This window comes from Mustela putorius, unplaced genomic scaffold (genome assembly GCF_011764305.1).
Source record: "Mustela putorius furo isolate JIRA1106 unplaced genomic scaffold, ASM1176430v1.1 tig00003846_pilon_pilon_pilon, whole genome shotgun sequence".
NCBI lineage: Eukaryota > Metazoa > Chordata > Mammalia > Carnivora > Mustelidae > Mustela > Mustela putorius.
The window spans coordinates 12,550,245-12,563,385 of NW_025421999.1; the positions used below are offsets into that span (position 1 = coordinate 12,550,245).

General features: G+C 42.8%; 1 protein-coding gene across 1 annotated transcript in view; it reads left to right on the plus strand.

The window, feature by feature from the left end:
- The first annotated feature begins 3,100 nt into the window (after positions 1-3,100).
- TPD52 (tumor protein D52) overlaps positions 3,101-13,141 on the plus strand; it is a 102,457-nt gene continuing 92,416 nt past the window's right edge. The window contains exon 1 of the mRNA XM_045063178.1: positions 3,101-3,519. Within this exon, the coding sequence (XP_044919113.1) occupies positions 3,501-3,519 (19 nt within the window). The 5' untranslated portion in view covers positions 3,101-3,500. The remainder of the gene's footprint in view (positions 3,520-13,141) is intronic.

The window sequence follows — 13,141 nt, forward strand, 5'->3', positions numbered from 1 at the left end:
CATCTCTTACCTGGCAACCTTAGACCCAAGCTACTGGAGACACCCTTGTTGGGGACCCAGGCTGTAGAGACTGTGCAGGGTGAGTAGTCCTTGGTACCAAGTGATCACACCCACCCATTCCTGCACTTTGTTCACAGACCAGGCACTGTGTACCTGCAGCTCCAAAGTCTCCCACCTAAACCTATGTTTTCAGGGCCTTTGCCCTTTTCTCCAAGAGAGTCCTTTTGAGTGCAACCCTAGTTCAAAGGTATGACCATGGGGTGGCTGATGGGAAAGCACGCATAAAGCAGAGATATGTGGCTAAGCTGTTCACACAGAGAAGCATGCCATGCCCACATGAACCTGGGACAGAACCCTAGGTGAAAAGACAGAGCCCGAAGAGAAAGCCAGGGCCATCCATTTGTACCCTTGCTCCAGGCGCCACAAATGTGAAGAGTGGGTCTCAGAGAGCATCTGACCACGCATATATCTGGTGGGCATTCTGCTGCCCTGCTGATGGGGAAAGGGTACAATGAGGGCAGACAGTCGAAGTTTCCACTTATAATGCAGAGCTTTTACTTCTATCCTTTCCAATATTCTCATTTGCTTCAATTCATCTGCTTTTGGGGAAGTTTCCTTGCATACATTTCACCAATGGATAGGTATTTGGGGAAAAAAAAAGTAAAAAAAAAAAAATTCCATGTCATCATTAACAACACTACAAAGTAAATCTAGTGTGTCTCCCCTGTACTGAGTGAGCCTTTTTTTTTTTTTTTAAGATTTTATTATTTATTTGACAGACAGAGATCACAAGCAGGCAGAGAGATAGAGAGGAGGAAGCAGGCGCCCCCCTGAGCAGAGAGCCCGACTGGGGCTCTATCCCAGGACCCTGGGATCATGACCCAAGCCGAAGGCAGAGGCTTTAACCCACTGAGCCACCCAGGTACCCCCTGAGTGAGCCTTTTAAGGGATGATCCAGCTACATGCACCCAGGTGCTCTGTTTAAGTGCAAGCTATTCTCCAGAGGTTCCTCAGAGTGCTAAAACGTAAGCTCTGTTTATATCAGATGTAACATAGTGTGAGTTGTAAGTACATACTCTGTTTGCCATGGGGAAAAAATTAAGTAGAAGGAAGACATAGGAGAAAAGCAGGCTTCTGTGGAAACATCATGTACTGGGTTGTTTATGGTATGAACAATGCTTATTTAACCTCATAGAGAAAATTAAGTTAGTATTTGCCTAAGGTTTAGGATTGCAAGAACCTACCTATGTTGGTAAAGGCCAGGCAGGAATTTTTAAATGGTACGTTATATCAGTCAGGATTGCTTTTGGCTCCACATAGGAAACCAGCTATAATGGTTTAAAAAAAAAGTTATGCATTTATGTTATTCCTGTAAGAAGACACTCCACAATGCCACTGAAGACCCGGATTCTTTCTGCCTTTCTACTCTGCCATCCTTGCTTGTGGCTCTCTTCACATGCTTGCAAGATGGCTGCTGCCCTGCTAGGCAGGAAGGGGGAGGGTGAAGAGCAAGAGGAGGCAAATCTGTCTTCTTTTAAAATGATTTCTTGAAGGTTTCAGCTAGCTAACTTGGCTCATATCTCATTGGTCACTAATGCGTCAGAGAGTCATGCCCAGCGGCAAGGGAGCCTGAAGTGACCAGTGAGTGTTTCAGCAGGACATACTGCTATCCCAAACAATATTTGGGTTCTTTTATGAAGGAAAATGGGAAAACTGGATATTGGCTAGGTATCAGCCATCTCTGCCACAGATATGAACAAGCATATACATTCTTAAAAAAACAAAAAAACAAAACAACCACACACATAAAACAAGGCATTTTTTCCTTCCAACATACAAATAAAGTCATCTAGCAAATTAAATAGATTCAAATAGAATAAATACTATTTCAACTAACACAATTTTCAAGTGCTATTTATGTGTCCACAAGTTAGTCCATACATTGAGAGATTATCTATCCAGATTTTTATCTCTGTACAATAGATTTAAACAGTTAGTAAAAAATTCTTTACCACATTATAGAATTTTCTGCCAATGTCAAAATTTGCTTTACCATTAGATATTAAAAATCATTTTTTAAAAAGCCTCTCATTGTGCCTCTTTGTTACAAACCCTAGATTGTTACTAGATCCAGTATGCCTTGTTTTAAAATTTAAACCTGAAAGCTATACTTACAATGTTTCTTCAATGCATGGTATAATTAAAGGGATGAAAAGATGCCCCAAATGATCCTCGACCTCCTCTAGCTTATAAACTAATAGGTTCTAACTTAGTAGGGCTGTGAAAAAGTTAGGGCTATAGCCGGTGGCTGGAGAGATGAATGACGGGTGAGTGCCACAAGAGAGAAGGCCGAGCCCCGTGGGAGTAGGAGAAATGAAAGAGATCTCCTCTGGTTGGGGTCCACAGAATAAACTTCACGGAGAAGCTGGAGATGCAGGCAGGAAGGAGCTAACACTTCACTTACAGTGCAGTGGCATGGAGGAAACGTGGAGTCGTTTCAGGTGACTATGGATAATTTTAAAGCATATTAATAAAAGCCTAGTGCGTGTGGAGTACTTTATCCTATGCTGAGAGAAGAAGGTCAAGCCAGAGCCTCCAGGTACATAACACAAATGTTAAGTTGTCTCACTCGCAGACCTAGATGGCCTATGGAGATGACGTACCGCTTCAGAACGACATACTCAAAGTGGCATCATGGAAAACGAGTAAATGCAAAAACCACTTTGAAAACAGAGCGCGGATGACAATGATTAAAAGTGTTATTGCTGGATCTTCGCACTGTTGATCAGTGACTATGAAGCCTTAAAACGCATTCCTAATTGGTCTCCGAAAAACCCGCACTGTCTGAAAAGAGAGATTCTTTGTAATTTTCCCCTTTTTGCTTGTTTCGCTGGTTATTGAGGATACCAGCGGATGTTGTTCTGGCAGCAGAAGTCTGCAAGTCTCTAAGGGAGCAAAGAGCCATTGGCATTTCTGAGTAACCTTCTGGTGTTTTCTACTGGGTAAGTACGCAGGAGCAGGGGCTCGCGGAGGCAGAGAAAGGGCAGCTTCGCTGCCTCCCAGGAAACTTTTGATATTATAAATAACTTGAGGGCGGGACGCCAACGCCGGGCGGGTTGGCGAGCGCTCCGCACGCCGCCTCCACCGTGGCTGCCACCTCCTCGCCACCCTGCTCCTCCCTCGCGGCGGCGGAGTTCCTCCTGGGGCGAACCGGCCGGCCCAGCCCTCCCAGCCGGGCACCGCCCGCCGCGCCGACGTGGCCGAGCGCACAGGTCGGCCGGGTCAGGTGGTTGGGTGACGCCCCGGGAAGGCGCTCCCCGCCGAGGGCGGGCGGCGCCGCCGCGCCCGACGCCTCCGGGGGAGGGGACTTCGCGGGAGTCGCGGGCGGAGGCGAGGAGGAGCGCGGCGCGGCGGACGGGCGAGCGGGCGAGCGTGCGATCCGAGCGGGGCCGGCAGCCGGTTGCGGAGGCGCAGAGGACGCGAGGCGGCGGGCGGGAGACATGGACCGCGGCGAGCAAGGTGAGGGCGCGGGGACGGCGGGCGCGGCGTCTCCGGGATGGGCGCGGGCGCGGCTCCGGAGGGCGCGCGGCTGGGCGCGGGAGCAGGTGCACGGCGTCGCCAGCCGGCGCCGGAGCGCGAGCCGAGCCTTCTTCAAGTTCCATCTTCCGGATCGGGTTCCGGCATTCTGGTGGGGCCCAGCCGCAGGGAGCGGCTCTGGCGGGCGGAGCGGGCTGATGGGGCCGCGAGTGCGCGCGCGCGCGGCTGTGTGTGGATGCGTGAGGGGGAGAGAGATGCAGACCGAGAGACCGAGAGACACAGGGGAGAGACCGAGCAGGGGGTGGGGAGGGAGAGAAGGAAAGAAGGTTCTGGGTGGCGGCGAAAGGGCCGGCCAGGCTGGCGGAGTCGGGGCTGCGGACCGTGATGCGCTTTGGGTAGGAGGCGGTGAGACGGGAATACTGTGCAGCTAGCTCTTGTAACTGGTGGAAACTGAGGAACTGACGACAGTGGGTCGTTTCGCCGCTCAGGATGGGAACATGACTCCCCCCCCACCCCCCACACTATATTGAGACTTTCTGCCCTCGTCTAGGTAACGTGGTTAGGATCTTTGGTGGCGTCTGAGCCTATGGCGATGGTTTTGGACGTGTACGTGTAATATGGGAGGTGTTCCTAAAAAATGTCCTGGTGGTTATGGGTTTATTTTGGGGGAAGGGAGCTTTTCATGGTAAGGGGCGTCTTTTACTCATCAAGGTGAAACCCATAGTCTCATCATTACTGCCTTGGATGCATTTGTTTCTGAGAACAGGATCTTAAGTGAAATTATCTCCACTAGAATTATTGTATAAGAGAGATGTAAACAGGAGGGCATGGCTTAAAGATTTAAATATTAAATATTTAAATGTTGCTTCATCGTTGTGATAATAACCCAGTAACTGTAATACAGATGCGTGGCACGCTTTTCATTTTTTTTTTTTAAAGATTTTATTTATTTGGGGGGGTTGGGCACGCGCTAGAGCGAGGATGGGGGAGGGGCGGGGGAGCAGGAGAAGCAGATTCCTGCTGAGCAGGGTGACCTGTGCTGGACCGGGCTCCCGGCTTCATCCCAGGACCCTGGGATCATGATCTGAGTCAAAGGCTGACGCTTAATGTACTGAGCCATCCAGGCGCCCCGCGTGGCACGCTTTTTGAAAGATACACATAAATGGTTTAAAAAAAAAAAGGTAACAATGTTAAGGTAAATTTTAAGAAGTGGGCATAGGAATTGCTCATATTTTGAGTTCAAACGCAACAGTTTTCATTTTTGCTTATTACTCTTTGCATTTACCTTTATACATTTTATGTAAATGAAGCCATATTCCCTATATATTATTTTGTATTTTACTTTTGGTAAGTTGTAGGGATCTTTGGAACTTCCAGCCCATTCTTTCCCCCCACCCCTCAGATTGATCTTACACTTAACATATGAGTGCCTATATTGTAAACATTATATACAATATGTAACTTATATATGTATATATGTACGATAAGTAATACATTATATATTTTTTTATATGCATCCATGTTGTTTAGATTTAAGCTTATTGAGGTTAGAGGCATGTATTTCATCTTTGTCCATGGTAGGGTGACATCGTGATTTGAACATGGTAGATATTTAAGTGTTTGAGGCAGAAAGCTCATATCAGATCTTAAGTATATTGTTAGGAGAAGGCCTAGGAGCCACCATGTAAGCCAGAATTATTCTGTCTTTTAATGAGGCTGTCCGGGATGACAAAAGTGTGAACATGCGTATTTGTATCTGCCTTACATTGTCATATTGAACGTAATGGTGTTTTTAGAGTAGCTGTGTTTGGTACTTGTCAAACCAGATTAAGTAGCTGTTTGAGTAAGTGAATGGAGCGACTAATTTTATTAGATTTGGTGTTCTTAGTTTGGCTGGTGAGAATCACAGTCATTAGTACCTCTGTGCTGATGACACCTTATGTGGTTTTTGTAGGACTAGTTTTTCATGTGTGTGTTTAAGACATATTTTATAAGTTCTTTGGCTTATAAGAGGAGCCTTTCTGTTTCTAACTTTCAGATGTTTTCCTCAGGTAGTCATGTTAGTTCTTGTTTTTAATTGTCATTCCTCGAGGGCAAGGGAAATCCATCCTCTTAAAGTGGGGAGTCTGAGAACTCAGCTCAAAATGAAAGATGAGTCACCTGCTTCAGGAAGGTCAGCTGGCTCCCTCAGCTTTGCTGTGTTGCAACCATGTGGCCTTCCCTTACACTTCTGGTTCCATGTGCTTGTCTCTTTTGCATATTCACCTTTTTGTTCCCATGGCACAAAGTAGGTGCTCAGAGATGTTTGTGGAGAGGCACTTGGGTGGCTCAGTTATTAAGCATCTGCCTTCTGCTCAGACATGATTCCAGGGTCCTGTGATAGAGACCCAAGTCGGGCTCCCTGCCCAGTGGGGAGCCTGCTTCTCCCTCTTCCCCGTCATTCATGCTCTCTCTGCCAAATAAATAAAATCTTAAAAAAAAAAAAAAAAAAAGAAGTGTTTGTGGACTGCCAAAGATGGAAAGGAAAAGTGACCAAGAGCACCTTCCGGCTGTTGGAACCTCTGATGTTCTCCCTTGGTTCCCACTTACTCCTGTTCTTTTTTTCTCTTCTCAGTATTTTAAAGGAGCAGAACTCCGTGGTTAGGCAGAGAAAGTTGTTAATAAGGTTGTGCTGGACTGGGAGGGTAAGTTTATAGGTGAGGTCTTTGAATAAACAGAGTGATGGCTCAGTCTTCATTGAATCCATAGTGAAACTTCTGGCTTAAAGGAAGAGGAATTGGGATTGTAAACCTGCGTGTCCATTATCAAATAATGCTGGCTGAAAGAAGGTGTATGAAACTCTTTGATTCTCTCTTGAATTATGATTTTTGTAAAGTACTTAAAGCCACATAGGAACATGTTAAGATTTCTTTAACTTTTTAGTATGCATGGAGTTGGATTTGTCTGTGCCCTAAAAAAAACCCCAAACAAAAACCAACAAAGCCATACAACTCTAGATGTAAAATAAAATATCCGACCTCTTGTCTTAACTGCATTTTTTTAATTGAAAATATCTCCATACATATGTGAAGTCGTCAAAATCTTTCCTTTGCTCCCTTTTTTATTTAACAGAGCTATCAAGTTTGAGAAAGGTTTTCCTTGTTTTATATAATGTGTTCTAATGCTCTTTAGTATCTGGCTAGGATTCTTCTGTTTTGCCCACCTTCTCCTGATCCAGACTTTGTACACAATATTCTGCTTCTATTGAGAGCTTAGTCCATGGTAATTGATTTGAAACCTGCCTTAAAAAAGTAAAGATAAATAAATAAAAACACACCATAATCTGCATTATGCCTCTTAAGAGTTTCTACCCAGAAACTAAGCATAACACATTGAATGTGTGTGGTGCTTCTACTTTGAAAGTGTAGAGTAGCGTGCTAACTGGAGGGTACATTGTGTAAAAAAAGAAAAAAAACCCTGGCTTCCTTTTATGGTGCTGAATAAATATTTACACTTCATTTGTGTCTTAAGTTAGTAATAACCTATAGTTCAGCACTATATTGAAGTGGTGATCACCCTACCCGTTAGTGCATTTTATCTGTGTTTGAATTCACACATCTCTCTCTCTCACACGCACACACATGCACGCACACACACACACACACACACCCCAAAACTTTTTTTTTTTTTTCAGGGAGAGAGGGAAGGCTACTGCAGCCAAAAAACTGGGAGAGGAGAAGGCTGCAGGAAAAGTAACACAATGGTATGTCACTGTAATTTCAGCGCTGTAGTTATGCCTTCAAAAATAATAGAACTGTGAGATGTCACTTACTTTAAAGTAAAATAAATGTAGTGATGAGTGGATAACCGTATGGAGGGTATGCTTGAAGATCTCAGGGTTTGACCCACTCCAGTTCTGGGTTTCTTTGGTCAAGTCTCAGCTTCCATCCATATGGTGCTAATGGGTTTGTTGTTGGAATTCACTTCCTGCATTTATTTTTATGCAGTTGCTTGCCTGGTCTCTAGGGCCCAAGCTGAGTGGTAGGAGGGGTTGTGATCTTTAGCAGGATCTCAAAACAGAATAATCTATGCACACAATAAGAGCAGATGTACTCATTATTTGAAACCAGAAAGAACAGCAAAATATCCTGAATTTATGTGTTTCAAATCTTTTGTTGTAGGCTAAGATTATGTTATTTTCCTTTGGGGTTCATTATTTCTGTTTTAATTGTTGACTGTTGTGAAGTCTCTCTTCTGAGACTCCCAAATTTTATTTGTATTTGGTACAGAAACCATAATCTTAGCCATGCATTTTTATTAGAAAAATATCCAGTGGATCAAATGATTTAATGTTTGGGTGAAGTTAAAAAAATGTTTAAATTAAAAATACTTTTTGGAAGCTGTGACTCTTTTAGAGAAATTGGAAAACAGAGAAAAAGAAAAAGTCACCTGTAATCCTACTGTGAAAGATCATTATTAACTGCTTTATACCCATCCATACATCTATGTGTACTTTTTTCTTTTCTTTTCTTTTTTTTTTTTTTAAGATTTTATTTAGGGGCACCTGGGTGGCTCAGTCGTTGGGTGTTTGCCTTTGGCGTGTGATCCTGGTGTCTCTCGGTATTGAGCCCCGCTTTGGGTTCCCTGCTCAGCAGGAAGCCTGCTTCTCCCTCTCCCACTACCCTTGTTTGTATTGACTCTAACTGTCTCTCTCTCTCTCTCTCTGTCAAATAAATAAAATCTTAAAAAAATATATATTTTATTTATTTATTTGACAGGGCCCGCGAGAAAGGGGGAACACAGCGGGGGAGTGGGAGAGGGAGAAGCATTTTTCCTGCTGAGCAGGGAGCCCCATGTGGGCCTCCATCCCTGCACTCTGGGATCATGACCTGAGCCAAAGGTAGATGCTTGATGACTGAGCCACCCAGGCGCCCCTCTGTCTATCCTTTTACACAAGTTGCAAAATAATCTCTTATTGAATATTTCATTTTATATGAAAAAAAAATTTAAAAGTTTTTATTTTATTTACTTAAGTGATCTCTACACCCCACATGGGAACTCACAAGATCAAGAGTGGCATGCTCTTCAACCCAACCAGGCAGGCGTCCCTTGTAACTCCTTTTTCACTACTGTGACCAGGTAAATAAGGCGTTTGCTCAAAATTGAAACTGACTAAAAGGTTGCAAAATCTAAATTTTCCTCCCATTCCTGTCTCTCGGGGCGGGGGTGGGGGGGCTATTTCCCTTGGATAGCAATGCGCCATTTTAGCAGGTTCTTCTCTTTCCTCCCAGAGATTCTCCGCATGTAGGTATCCATACACTTACTTGAATATATATGTGTATGGCTGTATTATATAAACTGTAGCACACAAATCCTTTAGCACCTGACTTCCTCCACTTAAATACAGTGTATGTCCTAGAGATTATTCAGCATAGTGCTACATAGAGCTGCTTCTTTTTTTAATGGCTGTCTGCATGTGTACCATGTTATGTATCATAATAGGTGATGTTTGACTTGTTCCCTATTGATGGCCAATTAGTTTTCCCCTGATAATGTTGCTTTTAAAACAAATCTGCTGCAAATCAATTTGTATGCAAGTCATCCGATAAATGTGCCAGTATGTCTGTAGGAAGGATTCTTAGAAGAATGTGACTGTTCAGTTTGGATAGTGCGAAATCGTGCTCCGTAGAAGTGGTGCCAGTCCTACCCACCAGCAGTGTGTGGGCATCTGCTACCCTCCATCATTGGGCCTGGGTGTTGTCACACTTTTTCTTCTCTGCTTATCCTATATGGAAAGAGGGGTTTCTTAGCATATGTTTTATTATATATATTTTAATATGAAGGTGGTTTGGTAAGTGTGAGATCTAGATTTCATTTTTCTGTGAAATGTCCGATCATATACTTTGCCCAATTTCTGTTTTGTTCTTTTTTCCCCCTCGATTGCATTATGTAACCCTTTCTCCACGGTATGAATTGCTAATGTATTTTTTCTTCCTTTGTCTTTTACTCTTTTGACTTGATAGTGATTTTTTTTCCAAGTGGAAATACTAATTGATGGCTGTTTGCATTTTTAGCTTCTAGCTTTTGAATCATTCGTAGAAATGCCATCCTCACTTTGAGTTTCTGTTTTTATGGTTTTATTTTTTACATTTAAATCTTTCATCCATTTGGAGTTTATTTTGATAAAAAGTGTGAGATATGAATCTTAGCCCTGCCCACCATTGGCTACTTAGCTGCCCAATACCACTCACTGAAAAATGGATTATTCCTGTATTGATTTGAAATACTACTGTTCTCATACACTAAATTTCTGTTTTCTTTTCTTTTCCGTTGATCCATCTCTGCATTCCCAGCAACTAAACTAAGTTGTTATAGCTTCATAATATGTAAAAATACCCAGAAGGGCTGGTCTCCCCTTTACTCTGTCTTTCTTTTTTTAAGTAGGTCCCGTGCCCATCAAGGAGCTTGAACTCATGACCCTGAGATCTGGAGTCACATGCTCCTCCAACTGAGCCAGGCAGGCATCCCTCTATTTTTCTTTTTATTGTTAGATTTTTTCCTAGCTATTTTTGCCAGATTCCATTTCCAAATGAACATTAGAATCAGATTGTCTGGATGAAAATTCAACAGAAATCCTGTTGGCATAGCTTTTCTCCCTCTCTTCTCTCTGTCCCCATTCCCATCCCCCGTTTCTCTCCCTTCCTCCTTCCCTCCCACCCTCCTCTCTCTTCCTTCCTTCCTTCTCTTTTTTCTTTCAGGAAGGAGTGGGAGGGGCAGAGCAGGAGAGAGAGAGACAAAATCTTAAGCAGGTTCCACACCCTGCAGGGAGCTGATACAAGGCTTTATCTCATAACCCTTAGATCCTGACATGAGCGGAAACCAAGAATTGGTTGCTCAACTCACTGAACCACCGAGGTGCTCCCCACCAACAGTTATTTTTAAAGGGACGCGGGGGGTGCCTGGGTGGCTCAGTGGGTTAAGCCTTTGCCTTCGGCTTGGGTCATGATCCCAGGGACCTGGGATCGAGCCCCATATCGGGCTCTCTGCTCGGCAGGGAGCCTGCTTCCTCCTCTCTCTCTCTCTGCCTGCCTCTCTGCCTACTTGTGATCTCTGTCTGTCAAATAAATAAATAAAATCTTTAAAAAAATTAAAGGGAAGAGGGAGGGCATGAGGAGGGAAGCAAAAAATGCATGAGGGAGGTTGAAAGGGTTCTTATTTCTCTGCATCCTCAGCAACACTTGTTATTCTTTTTTTAAATTTTATTTATTATTATTATTATCATTTTTTTTAAAGATTTTATTTATTTATTTGAGAGAGAGACAGTGAGAGAGAGCATGAGTGAGGAGAAGGTCAGAGAGAGAAGCAGACTCCCCATGGAGCTGGGAGCCCGATGCGGGACTGGATCCCGGGACTCCGGGATCATGACCTGAGCCGAAGGCAGTTGTCCAACCAACTGAGCCACCCAGGCGTCCCTATTATTATTATTATTATTTTTAAAGATTTTATTTATTTATTTGACACAGAGAGAGAGAGAGAGAGACGGTGAGAAAGGGAATACAAGCAGGGGGAATGGGAGAGGGAGAAGTAGGCCCCCCTGCTGAGCAGGGAGCCCGATGTAAGGCTCCCCATCCCAGGACTCTTGGGATCATGACCTGAGCTGAAGGCAGATGCATAATAACTGAGCCATCCAGGTGCCCCTTATTTTATTTATTTATGTTGATAGGAGCTATCCTGATGGGTGTGAGGTGATAGCTGATTGTTTTGATATGTTTTGATAGCTGTTTTGATATGCACTTCCCAGATGATGAGTGATATAGAATTTCTTTTTATATGCTTCTTGGTCATCTGTATGTCTTCTCTAGAGAAACTGTTGAAGTCCTTTGCCCATTTTTTGATTGGATTATTTATTTTTGTTATTGTTGTTAAGTTGTAGGAGTTCTTTATATATTATGATACCAAGCCCCTATAAGTTAAGTGGTTTGCACATATTTTCTCCCATTCAGTAGGTTGTCTTTTCACTCTTGGTTGTTTTGTTTGCTAGACCGATGTCATTACCTTAACAAAAAAAGTATTATGTACTTTACAGGGGAAAATGCCGTCTCTTTTTGTTTAAAATTTCTCCATTTACTAGAGAAGCTCTATATGTTATTAGCCATTTTTCTTCCCTGCTTGAGATTGTTACTTGCTCACCTTTTACACTTGGGATCTTAGTGTGTTTTGGGCCTTCTCATCATCCCTGCCTCATGTTCTTACTAAATCTCTGTGTTTTGTGGCACATATTTATTTTTCCTGTTTTTATTTTCATTTTGGTTATGTCGGACCTTTATAATGTTTTTACTAACAAAATACAGTATTAAGAGCAAATATTTTCTAGGTGACATTTTTTTGGAGTAATTTGCATGGCTCTGAGTAGCTTTCAGTTCTTCCTTCTCTGTGTCTTTAAGTCTTCTCTCTTATGACACTTTGTAATCAGTACTAAAAATAGGGGTTTTAGGCAGGACTGTTAATTTACATGCCTCAGCTTATAGGCATGGTGTATTTCGTGTTACAGCTGTGCAAAGATAAATGTCAGTTTAAAAAATATATATATATATATATATATATATATATATAAATAGACTGTGATCTTGATAAAGTTTTGGATTGGGAGTTTACTGTTGGGATCAAACTTCACCCATTGTATTCTAAGCTTTGTTGGAGGCATTGTGGTATGAAAAGGAACAGATGGTTCAATCAATGGGGTATAGGTATAAAGATAGTAGCTTATCCAACCCACTGGGATCTGTACTTGACTAGAAATAAGGTATCACTAGAACAGAAGAATGTTCTTAACTATGTATTCCTAGCACTCAGTCAACTGTATGTTGCAGGCACTCCATAAATATTTGTCCTGTTATACATAATTAATTGGAAGGATTTCTAGCATAGATAGAGTCAGATGGGATTAGATAGAATGGGTAAGGATTAGGGAAGGATAATGGTTTAGTAGGGAGACAAGAATATATGTTCAAAATATGCTTGTGGTTTGGGGCACCTGGGTGGCTCAGTGGGTTGAGTCTCTGCCTTCAGTTCAGCTCAGGTCGTGATGTCAGGGTGCTGGGATGGAGCCCCGCTTTGGACTCTCTGCTCAGTGGGGATCCTGCTTCCCCAACTCTCCGCCTCGCTCTCTGCCTACTTGTGATCTCTCTCTCTCTCTCTCTCTGTGTCAAATAAATAAATAAAATAAAAATCTAAAAAAAAATATGTTTGTAGTTTTATATAAAAATCACTGAAAATCTGTAAAGAGAAGCTAAATTGGTACTTTATTTCTGAAGTATTATGTTGACTGTGTGTGTAGACATATACAGATAGAGGAAGAGACAGTGAGGGTTACATTTCTGTTCTCTAAAGCATGCCGAATGTAGTGCTCAATAAATACTTCCATAAATACATTTCCTCTGTTGTTCTACCAAAGCTTAAATGTGTCCTGACTTTAGGAGGCATGGATGGTCTCAATACATTTTAGAAGTTCTCTTTGAATACAATTGAGAAGGGTAAGGGATCCATGTTGACAGTGGTGGAAAGTACATGCTACTAGTTTAAGCAGATGAGAATTCTGCAAAGAGAGAAAAATGCAAACATTTTG